This window comes from Tiliqua scincoides, chromosome 5 (genome assembly GCF_035046505.1).
Source record: "Tiliqua scincoides isolate rTilSci1 chromosome 5, rTilSci1.hap2, whole genome shotgun sequence".
Taxonomy (NCBI): Eukaryota; Metazoa; Chordata; class Lepidosauria; order Squamata; family Scincidae; genus Tiliqua; species Tiliqua scincoides.
This window is the reverse complement of record NC_089825.1, coordinates 15,292,259-15,316,689: the sequence shown is the minus strand read 5'-3', so window position 1 is coordinate 15,316,689 and position 24,431 is coordinate 15,292,259. Positions and strand designations below refer to the sequence as shown.

The following is a 24,431-nucleotide window of genomic DNA, read 5'->3' as shown; positions in this document are numbered from 1 at the left end:
ATGCAAGCAAAGCACAAAGATGATGAAGGCAAAAGCCAAGAAAGGGAAGAGGAGCCAATGCATGAGAGATTTAGGAAACCAGCCAGGACGACTCAGGCTTGCTCCCTTGGCCACTCTGCAATGAGAAGAATTTGGCCCTGAAACCACAGCCACTTTTAGACAACTTGGACTGCCATACTGGCAGGGCTTTGCTGCATAGAGAAGGCAGCCATGTTGCTGAGTAGTTTCCAACACACAGGAAAGTTATGAGGATGAGGAAAGAGTACATATCATGTGAGTATATGCAAATAAAAGCAGGTCCCTCCCCTTCCCATTCCATTCTAACAGGAGGAGCTAAATAAACCCCTATGCATAAATCAAAGGCTAGTATTTGAAAGAGAAAGAAAGGCTATCACTTCTTGCCCTCCACACTCCAGGCAGGTCATTGCTGACCACGGGAAGGACATGTATCTCTACAACTAACCAAAGAAAACCTTTGCCAACCTCATTGTAAGGCACCACTTGGAAAGCTCTCAGGTAGAGCACTACTCACCTGATCTTTGCTGCATTGCAGGACCACCCAGATAACGGTCAAAGCGAGATTTTTCCATTCATCAGTCCAGCTGGAGTGAATAATGACCGGGCTAGCCTTATGTAATCATTGTTTTTGGCTTGATTCCTTTGTCTGAGCCACTTGTCACAAATAGTAGCCATACTTTGCTAGGCCCTGCCTTGCCTGCCTCCCCCTCGACTGCTGCATTTGGTACCTGACAATCCGCTGATTTGATTATGCTTCTGCTGAAGGTACTTTAGTGATGATCAACCAGTGGTACGGATACCACCAGTGGTACTTGAGGTGGTACTCAGGAGACCCCTGGAAACCTGGCACCTGGCAGTGAGACCAGGAATGCAAAACAGCAAACACTGGTAGGAGTCTCCAAAGCATGCTTTTCCATGCTCAGAAAAACACTGTCACCCACCCTGAGCCTCTTACTGGTGTTTGTTGCATTGCATCTGGCTTCCCAACCCAGAAGTAACTGGCAATGATGTCATCATGAGTTACTTCCGGTGGTACTTAGAAGGTGGGCCATGTGAAACGGTATGGCGGAGGACAAACGTTGAGAAACATTGCTCTAGACTAGCAACCTTTTCTGGCATAGCAGCTGGAGGTCTGGGCAACTGGGTTGCCAAGCTCCATGCTGTGTGGCTCTCAGCTTGGGAGACCAAGCCTCTCACCCAGCTTGCCATGTACTGGACAGGCAATGGCACAGCCGCATGCCCAGCTTCATGGAGTCTCAGGGCTGCTACCGCTGCTGCTTCCTAGATAAAAGTCTCACCTGTTGGTCAGCAATCGGCCACAGTCGCCGAACCTTGCTCAAGACCTTGACCTCAAAATGACTGGACTAAATGCTCACTCCTGGACCTTCCAACTAACCACCCATCAAATTATAATCAACAACTACAGGCTATTTCCGAGGCTCTGTGTCGATAATTCAAATATTACTATGATTAAATAATCAAATCACAAAGTGAGGCACCTACATGGTCTTGACATTTCTGTTCTCTTTCCGTGCACGCAAACTGAAGGCCATAATGTTTACCTACTGATGTACAGCACAATGAGATCTCTGAGTGAATATACGTGCTATCCAATGTGAATCATGGGTGCTTTTGTTTAGGTTTACATAAGCTTCTCACACAACACTGCTTCTGAATCACTTAGTGAAACAAAAGTCAGCAAACCGAATGAACCTCCTGAGGTTGTGAAGCCACGATCATTTCTGAGAGACATTTAAGTGACTTGACAATATCAGGCTCCAACTTGGGAGTTAAATATGACTTTATACATTGAAAATGACAAAGATTAATTGAGCAGGTTTCATCTAACTCTGTAGGCTAGAAACAAAGACAAGTTCAAACTAGTTCAAACTGTTCACACCACATTTACAGGAAGATACTGAAATAATTGATGAACATTGGAATCAATATTTATAACTGTGTGAATGCAGAACATTCATGAAGCAGGGAAATAAAGATTGGAGTAATTTGTTTGGGGCATGGCTGTTTTGTAGCATAGACTTTGAGCAAACTGTTTTCCTTGAATTGTGAATATTTGTATCGCTCTGTGAAGGTTATTCCACAGGGTTTCACAAATGAAATAATGATGCAGTATAATTTCATCAGACAAAAACATTGTGTATCAGACCAGATCAGAAAGAAAATAGTTCTTTACCCAGCATGTAATTAATCTGTGGAACTCCTTGCCACAGGATGTGGCAATGGCACATGGCCTGGATGCCTTTAAAAGGGGATTGGGCAGATTTATGGAGGAAATGTCCATCACAGGTTACAAGCCATGAAGAGTATACACAACCTCCTGATTCTAGAAGTAGGCTACCTCAGAATGCCAGGTGCAAAGGAGTGACAACAGGAAACGGGTATCTTGTTGTCTTGTGTGCTCTCTGAGGCATCTGGTGGGCCACTGTGAGATACAGGAAGCTGGACTAAATGGGCCTTTGGCCTGATCCACCAGGGCGCTTCTTATGTTCTTATAACCAGGTGGATCAAACCAGAAGATTCAAATAATCCAGCATCCAGCTTCCTAGAAAGGCCAGCCAAAGGCCTTTGGGAAACACATGAGCAGAGCTTGAAGGTCTAAGCAAGTTGGGGGGCGGGGGAGGAAAAGGCTGAGAGAGAGAAGAAGAAACCAGAGTGAGAGAGAGAGAATGTGCCAGCCCAGAGAAACTAATGTATGCACACACTAAATTCTGTCCTGTGAACAACCAATCTTTTGGCTTTTAGAAAAGTTGTTCCCATCCCACCCCATTCAACTGAAAACTTCTGCTTTACTTTTGTGAGGTACCACTCTGTCCCCTAACCCGATCCCCCTGTTCTGCTTTCAAACACCATGATTTTCCAAGACCATCTCAGACTTCCCTTAAACACGATTCCTATTATTTGTCCCCCAAACCAGCCTAAGTGATTCACACCACGCCTGAAGTTCTTTGGTACAGTGCTTGGGAAGCTGAAATCATCCCCGCCTCTGCCTGACAATTCAGTTCCCCCTTGAACTCTAAACTGCCTGTCAACACTTTGCATATAAATCTTGATCTTAAACTAAAGTCTGTCTATAGGCAGCACTTAAATTTTGCAACCAGTTAAATGTGTCAGAAAGTTGGATGAGGCCCAATCTGATATAGCTTCTCATGGTAATCTCCCTATTCACTCGATTAATTCTTTTATGACATTCATCTACATCATCCAAAATTCACTTTGTTGCAAGCTATAAAGAAAGACGACTTCCAATTACAACTACTTCCGTCTAATCAAGTTCAGATCTATTTTCCCTTTCATTATGGGATATTATAATATACAAGAACCCATAAAGCCCTACAGGTCTACAGAGCTTGCGTCCTGAGTACACTTCTGTACTGCAGCGAGTCATGGGCTCTTCACTCACAACAGGAGAGGAAACTGAACGCTTTCCACATGCGCTGCCTCCGACACATTCTTGACATCACCTGGCAGGACAAAGTTCCAAACAACACAGTCCTGGAATGTGCTGGAATCCCTAGCATGTATGCACTGCTGAAACAGAGATGCCTGCGTTGGCTCGGTCATGTCGTGAGAATGGATGATGGCCGGATCCCAAAGGATCTCCTCTATGGAGAACTCGTGCAAGGAAAGCGCCCTACAGGTAGACCACAGCTGCGATACAAGGACATCTGCAAGAGGGTTCTGAAGGCCTTAGGAGTGGACCTCAACAAGTGGGAAACCCTGGCCTCTGAGCGGCCCGCTTGGAGGCAGGCTGTGCAGCATGGCCTTTCCCAGTTTGAAGAGACACTTGGCCAACAGTCTGAGGCAAAGAAGGAAGGCCCATAGCCAGGGAGACAGACCAGGGACAGACTGCACTTGCTCCCAGTGTGGAAGGGATTGTCACTCCCGAATTGGCCTTTTCAGCCACACTAGATGCTGTTCCAGAACCACCTTTCAGAGCGCGATACCATAGTCTTTCGAGACTGAAGGTTGCCAACTAATAAAGCCCTACAATTTCAGAATCCAGATCCATGAGCTGCAGAATACTTTTGAATACTGATTCAAATCCTGGGGTATTCTGCAGTGATTTTGTGAGGCTTGTCCATATGTAACAACCACTCTCTGAATGGCCACCTCATGCCGAACCTTGGCTGTAGCACCCACCTTTTTAGCACATCCTCTCAACACTGCCATTGTTTCCCTCTGAACGAAATGGCTGCAGCCACACATTTGCCAAAGAGCTTTTGACAATAGCCATACCTGGGTAATGAACTGTACTGCCGCTGAGCTTGCTGGAAGCTCTCCCTTTCCTCTTGTCGTTGTTTCTGCATCTGGACTTCTACTGATACAGAATGCCTCCCGCTCTGCGAATACGTCTTTGAATTTGGCTAGGATATAAAGAGAAAGAGCATTGCAGCTTTCTGTTTTAGGACAGTAAGAAATTGTATTGCAGGGACACAAGTAACATGACACTTTCAACAAAAAGCTTCAGATGGACTTTTTATCACAGGCATTAAACAATGGCTGCACAAGAGGCTCTTTACAGGGTACATTTGAAATATCCAAATCTTCCTTCTTTGAAATATCACAGACTGAGTCTAAATACGAAATACAAGGCAAATGAAGGGGATTCATCTGTTGTTATACAGTGGTGTATAACTGATTAAAAGCTTACATCAGCCAGTTCAGAATATTATCCCTTAGGGATGGGAGATAGGAAGACAACTTAAAACATGTGGTAGGTATTATCTTCCTTCTTGACTCTTTCTTCTACCTTTGAAAGTGGATGAGGAGAAGTTTGGATGAATCTAAAGGATTATTTTTAGCTACTAGGTAGAATTTCATGGCCTGAGTGGGGATCTGAATATCATCATGCAGTATTCTGAGATCAAACAGAAGAAGGGTAATCCTCCATGCCCTCACTCTAGAGCAGTGTTTCTCAACCAGTGTTACTTGTACCACTGGTTGTACTTGAGGTGGTGTCTGGTGGTACTCTCAGGACCCCCAGACCCCTGCCACCTAGCAGTGAAACCAGCAGTGCAACTCAAAAGCAGCAGGAGTCTTGGCTTAGCAGGCAGAGCTGAGCCTCTTACCAGTGTTTGTCACACAGCATCTGGCCTCCCAATCCAGAAGTAACTGGTGATGACATCATCGCTAGTTACTTCTGGTGGCACTTCCAATGCCACCAGAAGTGAACCATTCAAAGTGGTATGGCTGGGGTCAAATGTTGAGAAACACGGCTCTAGAATCCTAGGAGAAAAATGGTGGGTGCCACCTACCACGAGATCAAGGAACATTGTCATGGCAGTATTAAGTTTGCTACAGGTTTCACCATCTTTTTCCTTCCCCCCCCCTCCAAAAATCCCCCAATTTCCCCCCATAAATTTGCACTTTGTGAATGGGGTTGCAAAATTGTTTAAGGCATTTTGGCTCATCACAAACATCATATTTTTTGGTTGTTTGTGGAATCCACCCCAAGTGTTTTTATGGTGGAGAGAAGGAGAATGAATGAATGAAACAATCAATCCTGAAGGATTATTGGAAATAGCTTGAATACTTTAAGCCAGCATTTCTCAACGTTTGTCTCCCACTGTACCACTTTGCATGGCCTTGCATGGTATTGGAAGTACCACCGGAAGTAACTGGTGATGATGTCATCATCAGTTACTTCCAGATTGGGAGGCCAGACACAACACAAGCACCACTGGTTGAAAAACACTGCCTTAAGCGAATGTTTCATCTGATCCTTACTTACATTGAGTTGGCGTTCCAACTGCTGATAAATAAAAATCTGGACAAAAAGGCTGGTGATTTTGTAAATGACTGACAATACATTTCAGGAAAATTATTTTTTAGTTTCATTCCACATCTGCACACAATTTTTAATCCTGGCAACAACATACATCATGAATGAGAAATGGAAAATAACCCCCACAATGTGGAAAAAATATATTTCTCTGCGTTGGAACATAAACTGCGCACTCAGAAATGAACTCCCAAACTAGTTAACACCTGTACAAACAGGGCCGCAAGAGGCAAAGCATAATTATCATAATTCTTAAAAGCTATCAAACAAAGCCGGCTCTGTCTTAACTGTGCAAATTGCAAGAACTTTGGCCTTGTCTGCAAGGAGATCTATGACAAGTGCTGACCTTTTAAATCAAACAGCAGTCAAGGACACTGTAACATGCAAGTCTGTGTTATACAAATAAATATATGTTTATGTCCTCCACGATGCAACTTAAGTGAAGATCATTACTGCTTTGAACGTTTTTTTAAGAGAAGCACAGGAGAAAAGGAAATTCAGCACGTATAGCGTTCAGACAGAAGATCCTTAAAGCAGTCTAGTTTAAGACTTTCTACTGAGGTCAAGTTCAAGACCTCAGTAGGCAGAACATGTTTTGCAGAAACACTTACAATAAGAATTATTTTGTGCAGAAGGCATCATCAGAAAAATATGTACACAATCGAATGCAAATGATATGCCTATGTGATGGAATTATAAGAACGTTCAGAACTTGAAAGAGGATGTGGTTGAAGCAGTGGCATCACGAGGGGGATACGGGCTCCATCAGGTGACACGCACAGGGAGGGTGACACCACTGCTGGTCAAAAATTTTTTTAATCTTGGTATTTTCAAATAATACCATCATGTTATAGATCAGGGGTGCCCAAACCTCGGCCCTGGAGCCACTTGCGGCCCTCGAGGCCACTCAGTGCGGCCCTCAGAGAGCCCCCAGTCTCCAATGAGCTTCTGGCCCTCTGGAGATTTGTTGGAGTCCACACTGGCCTGACACAACTGCTCTCAGCGTGAGGGCAACTGTTTGACCTCTCATGTGAGCTGTGGGATGAGGGCTTCGTCCACTGCTTGCTGTTTCACGTCTATGATGCAGTAGCGGCTGCAAAGGAAAGGCCAGGCTTGCTTTGTGCAAGGCCTTTTATACGCCTTGAGCTATTGCAACACCTTCATTCATTCATATAAGTTAATCTTCAATATATTCATTTATGTAAATGTATGTAAATTTATTCAAATTTGAAATGTAAATTAATTCTCCCCCTCCCCCCCTGGCCCCCGAAACTGTGTCAGAGAGACGATGTGGCCCTCCTGCCAAAAACTTTGGACACCCCTGTTATAGATCAATTGATGTGTAATTTCATGCGGAATGGAATGAAACAAATCATGTTGAAATATCTCTATTTTATCAAAAGTTATAGTAAAAAAAAACCCAGTGGGGGAGCAATGGTACATCACCACACCTACCACCCGGGGGAATTGCCCTGCCCACTGCATGAGAGGAGATCCATCCTAGGGGTAATGTGCTGGTCTCCCGCTCCGGGTGATGCAAACCCTAGTGACGCCACTGGGCTGAAGCAATTAGAGGTATATTCTTTTATTTATACCCTGTATCTCATCAAGGCAGTTACTAGGTTTCATAGATGATGTGATATTAAAAAAAAAAAATCAAGAAATTGCGATTACTTTGTTTATTGCATCAAAAATGGAGATAACCAGTAAATGGAAAAAGGCAGATGGCCCAGTGTGGGAGATGGGCTGAAAAGGAACTGGAATAAATTATACACAGTTAAACTTATGAATTTGGCTAGGTTTAGGAAGGGATAACAAGTTACATGCAAAATTAGCAGTTGTTATGAGAATGGGAATCAGTTTACAACCTTTTACTAGTATTGTAAAATACATGTCTAGGAGTATTGAACTGGGTCCAAAGAACTGTTAGCAGAAAGGAAATAGCAGCAATTTCCAGCTTGTCCTGCAAATGCTCACACTGAGCATTGCGTACAAGTTCGGCTTCCAGCCCAATGCAATCAGTCTCACCTCCATTCTCAGATCTATTTGTTGTAAAACCCATGAGCCATCCACCAGCCTCTCCAGCATGGCTTAGACCATGCTCCGAACACCACAGGGCTCCTCCCTCACCAAACACTGCTCTCCTTTCTTCAGCACCCTTGTCACAGCCAGCCCCACTGCCACCAGGGAGAATACAGACTTCAGAACTGCCACGGACCGTCCCGGCACAATAACTCATGGAGTCCTGTCATCACGCATAGGTGTCAGCTGCACCAATGAGGAAGGAAGGTGCGATCAGGTTGGAGGAATGTCCAGGGTCACATGGTGCCTGTGATGGCCCAGGCAGCAATGGTATGATGACTATGGTGATTCCCAGTGGCTGGCTTGAGTGCTGGGCAGCCATCAAGCTGGCTGGAGCCAGATTTTTCCTGGCCTAGATACTTCACCCTGAATTCTCTGACTCATCAGCCAAAGCCCTGGGTGGAACAGCGGTGCCAGGTAAGTCCAAATCCAGACAGCAGAGCTTCCATGAGTGGAAGACCTCTCCCTGCACCCAAAATGACACATTTAAAATCAACTTATTTTTAAGAAGATGGGAAAGTGATGTCTAACTAGGACCCACTGCTGTAACAGATAATCATTTTTAAATACTCATGACTTGGGCTGACATGAATAACCTAAGACTGGCTAAAGCCAAAAGTTGCTGGGTTTGCTGGTTAAAAGGATATTGGAAGCTGGAGATTTCTTCAAGTCAATAAATTCCATTGTCTGCTTAATGAAGTGACTGGAGTTGGGAATACCATTTGAAAGAGAGACTACCCAACAGCATCACGGAAAGCTATTATGTCCTGAAGTGGTTAAATTACTGATTGAGAAACAGATATTCCCTGGGAAGCTCCTGAACTTAGACGCTGCTATTGAGGACCACTGGGGACGATGCTTCTCAACTTTTGAACTTGTGCTTTCATTAAAGACGCCAAAATTGGAAGAATCTTCTCATTCCTTTCCCATGGCTTTATGGACATAACCATTTCATACACAGCACAGCGACACAGTTGACAAAATCACCACAGCCAATCGGATTAAAGGTCAGCAAGGGCAAGGAAAAGAATGGAAATGGGGCCAGCAGCAGGAAGTCAATAAAAGAGCATTAAACAGCAAGAATATTTTCATGAGCGTTAAAACACAGGCAAAAATGGTAGCGATTTTTCTGACATTTACAAAAGTAGACACAAAACTAGATTAGGTAGGTTCCACTCAGCCGTGGTGGAAACTAAGTTCTGTCTCACCTCTGGCCACTTCTTGTTTCAGTCAATGCCTTATACCTCCTTACAGAAACTTCAAACCTGTTAAGCAAGCCAAGGTTTCAACCTGATGCACAACACAGCTAATTGCTGAACGGTTACTCCTAGGGTAGATGCTACTCACCCGTTGTTATTTTATCAATTTAAAACTCATTATTAATTATTAAGGCAATCAACTCTGTATCCGTTTGCAGCAAGAGCTCACAGTCAGGAAGGGATCCTGAGGTGCAAACTGCACTTGCTGCGCCAAAGCTAATTAGCAGGAGATAAGCCTTCTTGACCTTATCTCTGCCCTGACTAGATATACACTTAACTCAACCCCATTAACTGGATGCACTGAACATCACAATGAAATCAGAACAACAACGGTTAAAACCATGTTCCTGATAGTATGATTTTTTAAAACATCTCTGTGTTTATGTCGTCAGGGAGTGAAGAACATTTCATTCTGTTATGAACCAAGCAGGTCCCCCTGCTCTAAAGGACAGGTAAGAATGCTTACAAAAGTTAAGACAAAGAGACTTGCATGGTGAATTTTGAATTTCACTTATGAAACACGAATAAGTATTTGGGAGGGGAGGAATGAAGACCATGAATAGAGCAGGATACCCAAACCATACTATGAGATCACTGGGTTATCAAAATCACCTTATCTTCTAAATTCCCTTTGCCATCCCTACGTAGCAGCTACGCAACATTTTTAAGGAGGGGCTGTGGCTCAGTGGTAAAACAAATGCAAAGTCCCAGGTTCATTTCCTGGCAACTCTAGGTAATGCTGGAAAAGAACCCTGTCAGAACATGGAGAGAGTCACTCCCAACAGTCGCTGTAGACAGCACTGAGTTAGATGAACCTATAGTCTGACTCAGTGTAAGTACACCTTATAGAAACATAACTTCACTTTAGCAGAACATTCAATTCAATTCAGAATATTCAATTCTCCAAACATTCTATACACCCTTTGAGGGCTATATAAAGTGCAATCTACTCCTGAAAACTGTAATTATGGAAATGATGTTGGAGTATTTTTAGACTTTGGAAATGGTAAAACTGAACGTGAAACTTAGCTGAACACAGTAGAACTGTTTCCCAAACTGTGGATTGGCACCCACCAGTGGGTTGTGACTGAGCTGCACATGTGCATTTACAAACATGCCTCTCAGTACACTTCGAAGGGCATGCTGGGAGGAATGCAGAGCCACCAGAATGGTCCCAATCTGATGAATGCATGGCCCAAAAAGCACTTGAGCTCCCTTCCTTCTATCTGAGCTGATGAGGAAAATGTATTGAACCCTGTGGAAGGTAAAACTGAGCTATACATGTGGGTTTATTCACAAGGAGGCAAACTTGCCTCAGCTCTTACCAAAGGCCAGGTGAAGGGGAATGCAAGGTCACCAAAACTTTTTTTAGTCTCATAAAGCTAAGTGGGTCCAGATAGAGTATCATTTTAAAAAGTGGGTCCCACTGCTAAGTGGTTTGGGAATCATTGCTATAGAACTTCTAGAATTCCTACATGATCAGAGACTTCTGGCAGCATCGGGTATACTACACAGAGAGAGCAGTCCTCCACAAGGAAGCAAACAGAGTGTGAATAGGGGCCATATGAGCATTGGAACCCGAAAGGGCTCTGACTTGGGCCATTAATGAAATGATAAATGGTTGGAAAAGCTCAGCAGCCATTCTGACAACATTTATCACAAGTCAGACATACTGTTCTGAGTCATTGCCTCAAAATCATCTTTCCTACCCAGATCTTTTTCTGGAAATGCTTTAAAGATTTTAAATCGGAATGTCTGTATCCATTAAAGATGTTGGACTGACTGCCTTTGAGAGAGCAGTTCATTAATTGTTGGCAGGGTAGATATAAGTCCAGCCAGAAGTGCCAGCTGTCCCACAGCCAGTCAGCAGAGACTCTGCTAGGGGGTTCAGACTGGAAGAATTTGAAATGGACACTTGGGAGGGACAAACTGGGGAGGGACATGTGATTCCAACCAACCAGCAGGACTGGAAACTTTGACTCAGCAAAACGTCCTTTTTATAAGTCAGATATATGACCTAATCTTCACTTACTTGGAAAAAAAGTTTTGCTCTCGTATTGTCTCTCTCTGCTCTTCGAATCTCAGCTCGCTAATCACCGTCGTAAAGAAAAACACATCTGAGTTTTCACTTGGTAGGTCACAAAGCCATGTGAATGGAGGACTGCTTTCCCAGAAGAACAGAGTTTGCTTTCCCATCATGAATGACAGAGACTGTTCTGGATTTAAAGCTTTATATCCATCTTAAGCCTTCTCCCACCCGCTTTGTGACACAAAGTAGTTCCCTTGGGATCATGCACTAGTTATAACAATAGACCTTGCCCAGGTGCATTTTTTCACAACCTTACTTCCAGACAAGACAGAAAAACCAGGAATTTAAGAATACTTTCAAGTATCCTTCTATGTGCACGTAGTAATCCACTTTTATGTTTTAAACATCCTTTTGTATTTACCACATCTGGGTGCATTTTGGGGAAGAGCACCTCTGTGATTTTAAGGTTATTTTCAGAAGCTGTAGATGTTGCTTAAAAGATGGGTTTATTGTTTTGCAAAGCCAAAATGACTGTGCACTCTCACAATGGATGAGATCATTGTTTTATCCCTTCCAAGTGCAATGATCTTACACAGGTTGGAAGGCATGGGGGGGGCAGAAATTCTAAGATGCGCTGGATCTATTTTTTCAAAACGTATGCATTTGTACAAAAAGATACATGAGCAAGTATGCACATTCTCTCTCTCTCTCTCTCTCTCTCTCTCACACACACACACACACCCCAACAATTGCTTTCACAAGAGAGCAGGCTCTCAACAAAGGCAACAATAAGACTCAGGATTAAAATTAATACATTAACCAGAATTACTGTCACTTTAAACACATTTGTATGATCAGCCCAATGGGGGAGAGGTCCCTATTGTTTGAAAAAAAAGAGAGAGAGAAAAGGAAAGGTCAGTGTTCTGACCCACAATTTAGGAAATTATTCCATTCCTGAGGTAATCAGCCTGTCATCCAAATAATTCCCCACTCACTCATTGCTAGAGACTATAATACAAGGGAAGGTTGCCTGTCTAAAGTTGCTATGGTGCTTAGAGAGACAACATTTGGCCCATGACCCTCGGTAGTTAAGCCCTCAAGTTCTCCCAAGTGCATGTTTTTCTCAAGACAGTTTTCCCAAGATCCCTAACCCGCCTCATTCCGAGATTAAACAGAAAAACCGCATAGTGGAGAATGGGAATCAACCTTGTAGGAACCTCAAACGTGTAAATAAAAATGGGTTTCTGCATTATCTTTACTGTATCCAACACAACATGGGCAGTATAATATAATAAATAAAACCATCATTTTATTTGCTTGGTTCCAGCAAGAACCAAAACTACAGAGCAATGAAATGAAACCTATATATTTTACAGAAAGCATTCCGTGCAGAAGCAGCTGAAAGTAGGTTGTTGTCCTTTGTTTTTTTAAGGCTGCAATTCCAAATCTTTTAAGGACATCAAAACACTCTTGTTTTCCAGGTTAACAAATATGATGTGTACATCATATTTCATAAATATACATATCGAATAGCTCTGCTCCTTAAGGCCAGAGAGTAAAAGTTACTATATATTTCTCAAGAGCACAGCGATTACAAGGTTGTTAACAAAAGGGCTAGCCCAAAACCTCCTAACACCTGAGGAGGCATGCCAAATCCTGCCCCCCCTTACCCACTGATGTGCCAGTCTCTGCTCCTTCAATGTTCTAGCTTAGCACTGTCCTCCCCTATACCTTTCCTATTCCCCTCTGTCCCTTTTTCAGTGCAGGGAGCAGAAACAGGAGCAGTGGGGGCAACTAGGTGGAGAGAGATGTGTCTCACCAATTTGTTGCCTGAGGCAGCTGCATCCATTGGCCTCATGGATGGACTAGCCCCGAAAGTCTTGAACAGAATTACATGTAGGTCTAATCTCATCAAAAACTTAGAGGCTTAGGCTGCAATCCTATGCACACTTACATGGGAATTAGCCACATAGAAGTAAGTCCCAACGAATTCAAAGTAGACACACATAAGATTGTGCTGTTAGTCTCTTCCCTACTGGGAGAGTGTGGGTTTATCAGCCACTGAATTGAGGTGGATCAGTGTGTGAAAAGAAGCATCCTAAACAGTTTAGGTTGTGTTCAAACATTTGATTGCATATGAATCTCCCCATATGCTTAGGTCAGCAAATGTGATCCTGTTCTAACTGTTACCCTGCACATGCCCAATCTTGTCTGATCTTAGAAGCTAAGCAGGGTCAGGCCTGGTTAGTACGTAGAAGGGAGACCGCCTGGGAATACCGGGTGCTGTAGGCTTATACCATAGTCTTTCGAGACTGAAGGTTGCCAACCATTTTGAGAATGCGGGTGCAAGAAGAAGACCCCCCCGTATAGCCGTGGGTGGTTGTGTGGAATACAGCTTCCCTCACCTATGGAGGGCGGGGCATATCCCATATCTGTGGATTCAGGTATCCGTGGGGGGGGGGGTTCCGGAATGGATATGGGAGCAAGCCTGTACCACTGGTTATATAAGCTGCCTTGGGGATTTGATCAAAAGGCAAGGCAATGGTAGAAATTAAATAATTCTTATAAGACTTGCTTACCCATGCATAGAAGGATAGAACAGAGAATAAAACTCTTCTGGTCTCCTATTCTTGCCTTTACAAAATCTAGTTGCCAATTCCCAATACAGAAAATCTTTTCTGGTTTGGAATCCTGCATCCCTTCTTTTTTGTTCTTAACGTATTCGTCAAATGAAGTCCAGCATAAAAGGCTTGTTTCATTTTAGACTTTGCAGTTTACACACGCAAAGAATCATGTCCTTTGTCAATAGTGTCTACATAAACCCTCTGTGGGTATAAACTGAAAGACAGAAATATTAGTTTACATCGATGTGACCTAGTAAGGCCTTGTCACGAGGCAAACAATACCCTTTACACAATGGACAGATGGCAGAGCATGACACAAAATGAAATTAGGAATGTTGGGCCACAGACGGAAAGGGTCAGGAGTTTAAAGGTCACCCAGGAACTTGAAACTAAGTTGCACTGTTCTTGCATCAGGGATTAAGGATAGCAGCTGAGGCAGAGACCCTGAGCAAATGCAAAGGACTTTGTACAGTCTAGTGTGCAGAGGCTGTAGGTAAACTTACCCATGGCTGTTCAAAACTGTAGGTACGTCTCCGATCTGCTACATCCTCCTCTTGCTTTGCTTGTTGAAATTCTTGCCTTAGGCGCTGTATCCGGTTGTGATTGCTAGAAGTTGATCGGCTGCTGAAAAAGAGACAGGCGGGAGAAGAGACGTTAATAAACTCTCTTTCTTCAAAAATAAAACTAATTATTTTGCAGATACAACATAGCATGGGGGGTCTTACAAATATATAATAACAACTTAGTCATATTGCAAAAACCAGTTCCATTACTTCTTCATAATAAATAAACTCAGTCACAAAAAAGCGACTCAAAATCTTAAGAAAGTATGGGAACAGATTAAACATATCGAATTTTAGCCTAAGAAAGATAGAATTCTCAAAATTCATGGGACTTAAGTTAGTCACGACTAAGTAGTATCAGTGATGAAATCAGGAATTTCCTTCTTAGGATTACTATCGATGTATTAATATTTATGAGATATTATAATAACGGATACATCAATATCATATTTATAACAGGATGGATGGATCCTTTGGAAGATTGCTTGAATAAATCTGGTCTCTCTAGATCAGTGATTTCCAACCTTTTTCATCGCACACCACATGTGCTAAAATTGTCAAGGCACACCACACTGCCAGCCAGGGGGAACTTATAACCTGCAATGGCATCTACTAATAAATGACCCTCTCCCAAACTTCTGTGGCACAGTTAGTTGGCAACCTTCAGTCTCGAAAGACTATGGTATCGCGCTCTGAAAGGTGGTTCTGGCACAGCATCTAGTGTGGCTGAAAAGGCCGATTCGGGAGTGACAATCCCTTCTACACTGGGAGCAAGTGCAGTCTGTCCCTGGCCTGTCTCCCTGGCTATGGGCCTTCCTTCTTTGCCTCTTAGCCTCAGACTGCTGGCCAAGTGTCTCTTCAAACTGGGAAAGGCCATGCTGCACAGCCTTCCTCCAAGTGGGCTGCTCAGAGACCAGGGTTTCCCACTTGTTGAGGTCCACTCCTAAGGCCTTCAGATCCCTCTTGCAGATGTCCTTGTATCGCAGCTGTGGTCTACCTGTAGGGCGCTTTCCTTGCACGAGTTCTCCATAGAGGAGATCCTTTGGGATCCGGCCATCATCCATTCTCACGACATGACCGAGCCAACGCAGGCGTCTCTGTTTCAGTAGTGCATACATGCTAGGGATTCCAGCACGTTCCAGGACTGTGTTGTTTGGAACTTTGTCCTGCCAGGTGATGCTGAGAATACGTCGGAGGCAGCGCATGTGGAAAGCATTCAGTTTCCTCTCCTGTTGTGAGCAAAGAGTCCATGACTCGCTGCAGTACAGAAGTGTACTCAGGACGCAAGCTCTGTAGACCTGGATCTTGGTATGTTCCGTCAGCTTCTTGTTGGACCAGACACTTTGTGAGTCTGGAAAACGTGGTAGCTGCTTTACCGATGCGTTTGTTTAGCTCGGTATCGAGAGAAAGAGTGTCGGAGATCGTTGAGCCAAGGTACACAAAGTCATGGACAACCTCCAGTTCATGCGCAGAGATTGTAATGCAGGGAGGTGAGTCCACATCCTGAACCATGACCTGTGTTTTCTTCAGGCTGATCGTCAGTCCAAAATCTTGGCAGGCCTTGCTAAAACGATCCATGAGCTGCTGGAGATCTTTGGTAGAGTGGGTAGTGATAGCTGCATCGTCGGCAAAGAGGAAGTCACGCAGACATTTCAGCTGGACTTTGGACTTTGCTCTCAGTCTGGAGAGGTTGAAGAGCTTTCCATCTGATCTGGTCCAGAGATAGATGCCTTCTGTTGTAGTTCCAAAGGCCTGCTTCAGCAGGACAGCGAAGAAGATCCCAAACAAGGTTGGTGCAAGAACACAGCCCTGCTTCACGCCACTTCGGATGTCAAAGGGGTGTGATGTGGAGCCATCAAAGACAACAGTGCCCTTCATGTCCTTGTGGAAGGATCTGATGATGCTGAGGAGCCTGGGTGGACATCCAATCTTGGGGAGAATCTTGAAGAGGCCATCCCTGCTAACCAGGTCGAAAGCCTTCGTGAGATCTATGAAGGCTATAAAGAGTGGCTGTCGTTGTTCCCTGCATTTCTCCTGCAGTTGTCTAAGGGAGAATACCATATCAGTGGTGGACCTGTTGGTTCGGAATCCACACTGTGATTCTGGATAAACGCTCTCTGCAAGTACCTGGAGTCTCTTTAGTGCAACTCGGGCAAACAACTTTCCTACAACGCTAAGGAGAGAGATGCCACGGTAGTTGTTGCAGTCACCCCTGTCGCCTTTGTTCTTGTACAGCGTGATGATGTTTGCATCCCTCATGTCTTGAGGTACTCCACCTTCTCTCCAGCAGAGACAAAGGATTTCATGCAGCTCAGTGATGATGATCTCTTTGCAGCACTTTAGAACTTCAGCAGGGATGCTGTCTTTTCCAGGTGCCTTGCCAAAGGCAAGGGAGTCCAGGGCCACGTGAAGTTCTTCTAGGGTTGGTTCACTGTCAAGCTCCTCCAGCACAGGCAGGCACTCAATGTTGTTCAGCGCTTCTTCGGTGACTACATTTTCTCTGGAATATAGCTCAGAGTAGTGCTGCACCCAGTGTTCCATCTGCTGCGCCCGATCCTGGATGACCTCGCCTGTTGCAGACTTCAGAGGGACAATTTTCTTCTGTGTTGGACCTAGGGCCTGCTTGATACCATCATACATCCCCTTGATGTTGCCCGTGTCAGCTGCTATCTGTATCTCGGAACAGTGCTGGAGCCAGTAGTCGTTAGCACATCTCCTGGCAGTCTGCTGGACTTTGCTGCGAGCACCTCGGATGACCTGCAGGTTGCGCTCACTGGGACAGGCCTTGTATGCTGCTTGAGCTCTCCTCTTTTCCTCAATGACTGGTGTCAACTCCTCAGAGTGGGCTTCAAACCAGTCTGCTGTCTTGTTGGTCTTCTTGCCAAATATGGACAAGGCGGTGTTGTAAACGGCATTCTTGAAATGTTCCCATCTGTTGGATGCGTTTGCATCGACCGGGCCTGGAAGAGATTCCTCAAGCGCTCGTGCAAATTCCTCCACTTTTCTCTGATTCCGGGTCTTGCTCGTATCAACGCGAGGTCTTCCTTCCCTTTTCGTGTGATACAGTCGCTTTGTTTGCAGTTTCACTCTGCTGCACACCAGCGAGTGGTCGGTGTCACAGGCAGCACCCTGATAGCTGCGTGTGATCTTGATGCTGGGAAGGCTGGAGCGTCTGGTGAGAATCAGGTCGAGCTGGTGCCAGTGCTTTGATCTTGGGTGTCTCCAAGAAACTCTATGTTGGGGCTTCGTGTTGAAGAACGTGTTGCTGACACAGAGACCGTGATGACAGCAAAACTCTAGCAGGCGTTGGCCATTTTCGTTCATCTTCCCAGTGCCGAACTGACCTAAGCAAGTGGGCCACGAACTGTTATCAGCACCAACTCTAGCACTGAAGTCGCCAAGGATAAACAATGGCTCTTTTACGGGGATCTTCTTGATAGTGGTGGCCAGGTCATCATAAAATTTGTCTTTGGCTTCTGCTGGAGACGACAGAGTCGGTGCATAAGCACTGATGAGAGTGACAGGTTCTGCTGATGACTGGAGCTGCAGGGACAAAATTCTTTCACTTCCCACAGTAGGTGGGATGATGGATTTCAGCAGGGTATTTCTGACCGCAAAGCCAACACCATGTTCCCTGGTTTCGTTTGGTGGTTTTCCCTGCCAGAAGAATGAGAAATTTCGCTCCTTGACAGATCCAGAATCTGGCAGCCTTGTCTCTTGAAGGGCAACGATGTCCATCTGCAGTCTGCTCAGCTCCATGTCGATGACAGCTGTTTTGCGTGCATCGTCTATTGCTTGCAGGTCATCAGAGAAGCCAGGTGTCATTGTCCTTACGTTCCAGGTGCCCAGCTTTAGGGCAGGAGTTTTCTGTTTTCTATTGCATGGTGCAGAATTGTCGATCCGCTTGTCGGTTTTCACCCTAAACCCCACGCACCCCGTGAGGTTAACGGACCGTGGCGAGGCAACACCTTACTGGCTGGGGACTGCCCAGCTTAAGGCGGGCGGTAGCTGCCCAATGAGATGCAATGATCTCTCCCAACGTTGGAAGCAGCCCCTGGCGTCATGCCCTATGCCAATCGAGCAAAGACTTATAACCGGTAACTGCTGCTTCCCGTGTTGTGCCGACGCCGTATGGCGAAGTTGGAGTGTCCTCTCCAGTGCGCGAAGCCTGGGTAAAGAAGGTATGGAGGATAGGCTGTTACCCATGCAGCAAATCCCCCCTCTCCACGTCGCTGGAATGATCCAATGGAAAGGCAGAAACCAATACGGTTGGTTCCAGCGGCGTCGCAGGAGTTGCCGGAACATGACTGTGTGCAGCCACGAACTGCCTGAAGGACTCCGGCTCCTGATTTTGCCTCAAGGTTGACTCCTGAAGCCTTTTCCACAACTGTGGCACATCTATGGCACATCTGTGGACCATTTGTGGCACACTGGTTGAAAATTGCTAAGGCTACTAGTGGCCCAGGAAGCAAAGCACCCGTTAATGACTACCAGGAGCCCTGGTTTGAAATCCTCTCTTACACCTTAAGGTGTAAGATTTTCAACCTTTTTCATCACATGGCATTCTGCAATGAAGTGGAGGGCTCACATCCCCCGGTGGATCTACTAATAAATGACCCTCCTTCAAACTTCCACAGCACACCTGTGGACCACTGGTGGCACACCAGTTGAAAATCGCTGTTCTTGATAGTTTATTTATTACTGGGACCTCATGGAGGATATTCTAAATCACTTAAACATGATGGTTTTTCACATATGATGAGATAGGGGTGGGCAGCAGCTCACAATGCTGACTAGGCAAGATTTGCCAAGTACATTGAAAAAGTCTGAGGTGTAGTGGTGAAACGGAACTTCAGGGTGAGCCCATCATATAACTGGTTGGTTGGCAACCTTCAGTCTCGAAAGACTATGGAATAAGCCTACAGCACCCAGTATTTCCAGGCGGTCTCCCATCCAAGTACTAACCAGGCCTGACCCTGCTTAGCTTCCAAGATCAGACGAGATTGGGGATGTGCAGGGTAACAGTTATATAATTGGGAATGATTTAAAATATCAACTTGACAAAGATTGTAAATTAGAATTGGCCTTCAAAAAAACAGAAGTATTTACCATTTTGTATCTAACAGGAATCAAAATATCTGAGAATGCAAAGACTTTAAAATAATGATCCAGAGTAGCCTTTTTTATGAGGTCCTGAAATGCTGAGACAACATGACAGATAATTGTTTACTCACTTCAGCTACTCGGCTGCTGTCAGAACCTCGGTCCCACTGGGCACCACGCTATAATCTGGAGAGAGCACTATTGGATTATTTCTCCCAGTCAATAGGATCCTGTCACCCTTTAGGCCTGTTTCTGACAAGTCTTTTGAACCGATCAGCCTGATAGCATTAAAAGGTTAATGGACATGTGGTACGTTTTGCCATAGAGAAACAACAGCATTCACCTTTGCTTGCAAAAACAAAGACAAAGGTTTGCAGTCCTACACACTTTCATCGGGAGTACGGCCCACTGAACTCAGTGCATGTTCCTTTGGAGTAAGGTTCAGGCTGCAAATGCCTAGAGCATCAAATAGGGGTTGCCTAGACACTAGCTACTTTGCTACCAACCCAAACATTCAGATTATTGTTGTTTTAGTGTTGTAGTAAAGAATTGTTGTTTTGTTATATAAAAGTTACTTGTCAAATCCTAGCATTATGTGACCTTCATAGGTTTCCATAATGGGTATGGCAAGAAAGCCCCAGGTGTGCCCGAGATGTTTGAGGCTCTCCATGGAAAAACTATCAAAGGGTGTCCCAACTCTACTGACAGTCCCATCCTGCATAGATGTTTGAAACTCAAAAGGTCTGAAGCTCCTGAGTTAAATTATCTAGTTGATGGAGTCAGGGCTAAGAGCCAGCTAGCTGAGTTTCTGAAGCCAGCAATGCAAGCCCCTGTCATAAAGACTTGTCACACTCGCTTCTTATGAAAACACACATACACAAAATAGAATATGTGATTTAAAATAGCTAAGAGATGCTTGTGTTAATCCCTTTTCCTTTTCTAGTTATACTTTCCCCTATTCTCTGAGTGATACAATAAATCACTGTTTTCAAATTTCAGAAATCTTGACAAATATTTCGGATTTCTGTACTCACTGCATCCTTGTTGCTTTGACCCTATAAATACAGCATTCTGAAGTGCTGTCAGCACAGAAAAAGCAAAGAACTCTTAAGCTACATGATTTTGGTAACAAAATTTAGGCAGCAATATCACAGAAGTGGAATATACATAATGAATGGCAGACAAAATATTTCTACTGTGTTAAAAAAATATCGTTTCAAAATGCCTTCTAAATAATTCCTCTCAAAATTCAAAACGGACAGGGTTGGTTCTGTTAACAGAGGTTCTCTTCACGACTATTTCTACATACAGTGGTTTTGTGCTAAAATAAACTCACAGAGAGAGTGTTATTGCCATATCAGTGAGATACTGTTATATTCTTGATCTGGGCTGTCATCTGCCAAGCCAAACGTAGCTAACTAAGCATGTATTATGGCTTGACAAGCCTCAGTCAGGCTTCCTGATCCTCTGCTGAATCCACCCTACATTCATCAGCTTTGTGATTCACAAATTGTAATTTAAGTATCAAGAAGAGACTTGCAAAGCATGTTCCTCAGAAGTCTGTAGGACAGTGGTTCCCAAACTCACTTTTTAAAACAACACTTTATTGGGACCCACCTGGCTAAAAACAAGTTTCGCTTTACCAGCCACCCAAGCCTCAGTTTTTATCCTTTTTACTATTTGGGGGGGATGGACCGTCTTCTGGAGCATTTGATCTGTGTTCATTGGATTGGGACCATTCTGGTAGCTTTGCATTCCCCCTTGCCTGGCCTTTGATAAGAACTGGGGCACATTGGCCTACTCACAAGTAAATGTGCCTATGTGGCTCAGTTTCATTTTCCATAGGACTCAGTACATTTTCCTTGTCAGCTTGGAGAAGGGGGATTTCCTTCTCAGGAGTATGTTGGAGTCTGGTGTTCATCGGATTGGGACCATTCTGGTGGTGCAGTTGCATTCCCCTCATCCTGCCCTTCAAAGTGGACTGGGGAATGTTTGCCTACTTGTGAGTAAATGTACATGTGCTGCTCCTTTCCCATAAGGCAGCGTTTCTCAAACTGTGGGTCGGGACCCACTAGGTGGGTCGCGAGCCAATTTCAGGTGAGTCCCCATTCATTTCAATATTTTATTTTTAATATATTAGACTTGATGCTACCATAGCATGTGACTGCATTTGGGGAAATGTTACAGATCTGCACTTTTAACAGACTACTATGTATATGCTTTTATGAATGATAGTGAATAGGACTTACTCCTGGGTAAGTGTAGGTAGGATTGCAGTCTAGGATTGTTAAAAATTTCCCTGCTCGATGATGTCACTTCTGGTCATGACATCACTTCCGGTGGGTCCCGACAAGATTCTTTTTCTAAAAAGTGGGTCCCCATGCTAAATGTGTGAGAACCACTGCCATAAGGCTTAATACATTTTCCTTGTTAGCTATCAGCTTGTCAGTTTCACGACTCACAAAAAATCAGGTCGTGACTCACTGGTGGGTCCCAACCCACAGTTTGGGAACCAATGCTGTAGGACAACTCAGCGGAAGCCACATCTTCACTGTGGATTGCTTTGCTTCTATTCAATGCAGAGGTCCTTCTGTTGCTTACAACCCGTCTAAGCTGTGGGGCCACACAGCTAGACCAACAGCCCTCTACAGCTTCCTTCATGATGCTCTGAAGCACAGTGATGATGATGACATCATCACCGAGTACTCTGAAGCTACTCCTGTGCAGTAAAAATAGTGATCTGCACAGTCCCTGTAATTTTCACAGGGAATAATGCTTACAATACATCTGTATCTGTTCTCAGTACCTTCCCTCTCAGATTTTTCTGGGACAAATGGAATGTCTGTTTTCCTATCTCCCACATGAAGTCCTCCTACTTGTCGGTCTTCAATAAAATCAGGACTTTCCCAATTGTACTCAATCCTGTAGTTCTTAAGGCCAGTTTCACTACTTATACCAGGTTTCTCTTGGCTTCTTTGATGCCTGCCAGCTTCATATTGTTAACTGTGCCCTCAGCAGTTTCATGAATGCTACTTACAACACACAAAATTGCCAGCATGGGCTGGAAAAGTGCAATGTAAGCGAAGCTCATCTAGGCCAGAGCTGTCACATATTTTCAGTAACAAGAATCCACAGCTATGGCTGTTAAGAGTCTCAGATCGTTAAGCAATATCTCACTATGATGTCATGCACTGAAGTACAGAGTTGTAATCCTTTCAGAACGGACAGATTGTCAGTGTGATAAAGTGGATACAAGCAAGCTACTGAGCAGGAATGACTAACGCTTTGGGGAGAAAAAAATGATTGGTCAAAAGGATGGAAAACAGAGTCCTTCTAATAAAGCCAAGCAACAACACTAAAGCTACAACAAGCAAAATCTTCGCAAACAATCATTGCTACTAACTGGAAATCAGCTACATCAGTCATGCGGAGGTGGGGGGGGAAGCAGGGAGAAGGAGCAGGAGGGGAACTCCACAGTCCTTCCAACTATGAAAGTCTACATGTAGTAGCTACAAATGGTAAACGCAGTAATGATGTTCTTAAACACTACAACCTACATATAAATTGTCTTGTACTTTATTCAGTCAGACATTGGTCCATCTAGTTCAGTATTGTCAATACTAGGTGGCAGAGACTCTCTGGGGTTTCAGATGGGGATTTTTCCCAGTCCCAGTGGTGTCAATAGGGCGTGCAAGGGGTGCGGACTACACAGGGCGACACCACTAGTGGCCAACATTTTGGAAACCTTTGGAAAATTTGTATTTATGAATAATACCGTCATGTTATATATCATTGAAAAAGTAATTTCATGTGGAATGTAATTAAACAAATCATGCTGAATTAGCTGTATTCTATCAAAAGTTATGCCCAGTTAACCAGAAAAAAAACAACTACCTTGTGAAAAGAAAAGTGGATTTCCTTAACTCAAAACTGACCAAAGAGATTGATTGTTCCAAGAGCCAATGAAGTGTTATCATGACACAGCAAGGAAACAATAAGGTGTTGGTAGGAGTCAGCTCTCATTTCCATGTATCAGAGCTAATACTAGAATACTTAGTTGTGCGAATGTCATCAAGTGTCAGTGATTTTTAATTGGTTATTGGGTGACATATTATATATTAAAATAAAGTTAATAGGGGTGACACCTACCCTAGTGATGTAACTGTGTTAGGCCGTGTGTATGCGATAATAATTTATTCTGTATAACAACCATTTTCAAACACTGTGCTGTGGCATACTGGTATGCTGCGGATGGTCTGCAGGTGTGCCATGGGAAGTTGTGGGAGGATCATTTGTTAGTAGGGCCACTGCAGGATGTGAGCCCCTGCTGTCAGTGTGGTGTGAAGGATGCCAACAAGATGGTGTGCCTTGACAATTTTAGTGCCTTGCCAGTGTGCCATGATATGAAAAAGGTTGAAAATCACTGCTTTATAGTCTGGTACATGAGGAGATCCATCATGGGGGTGATGTAATGAACTCTTGCAATGGGTGACACAAACCCTAGTCATGCCTCTGCCACCTGGAGATGCCAGGGATTGAACCTGGAACCTTTTGCTGTGCAAAGCACATTCTCTACTCCAGAGCTATGGCCCTGGCCCCAATCCCAATCTAGTGAACAAACATTGCCAACTTGTTGCATTTATTCAGTCCTGCTATGGTTAGATAGTACACAAGAACCTTTAAATGTTCCTTAAAAATAAGCCAAGACAGGTAGAATGAAAGAGAAACAAAGATTGTTCCAGTGAATTTTTAAAAGGTTGCCTCATTGACTATTAATGGTCTCACTTTTCTGGCAATGCATTAAGCCTGCAGAATGTACATTTGCCAAAGTTCAGAGTAAGCCGGGTGTATATTAAATTGGACCCCTTCATTCACTGCTTGGGCAGGATAAAATAAGGAAGGAGAATGCAAAGCAGAGTTAATCCACTGTTTAAGCTTTTGCTACACGTA

At 44.1% G+C, this 24,431-nt stretch overlaps 1 protein-coding gene across 4 annotated transcripts in view; it reads right to left on the bottom strand.

The window, feature by feature from the left end:
• The window catches only part of PARD3 (par-3 family cell polarity regulator), a 647,691-nt gene that overhangs the window by 5,316 nt on the left and 617,944 nt on the right, over nucleotides 1-24,431 (bottom strand). For 3 of the 4 annotated variants that reach the window (XM_066627797.1, XM_066627794.1, XM_066627796.1), the window contains 2 exons: nucleotides 14,319-14,439; nucleotides 4,276-4,403 (listed from right to left, as the gene is read on the bottom strand). In XM_066627797.1, the coding sequence (XP_066483894.1) occupies nucleotides 4,276-4,403; nucleotides 14,319-14,439 (249 nt within the window). The remainder of the gene's footprint in view (nucleotides 1-4,275; nucleotides 4,404-14,318; nucleotides 14,440-24,431) is intronic. The other variant, XM_066627795.1, reaches the window with a different exon arrangement.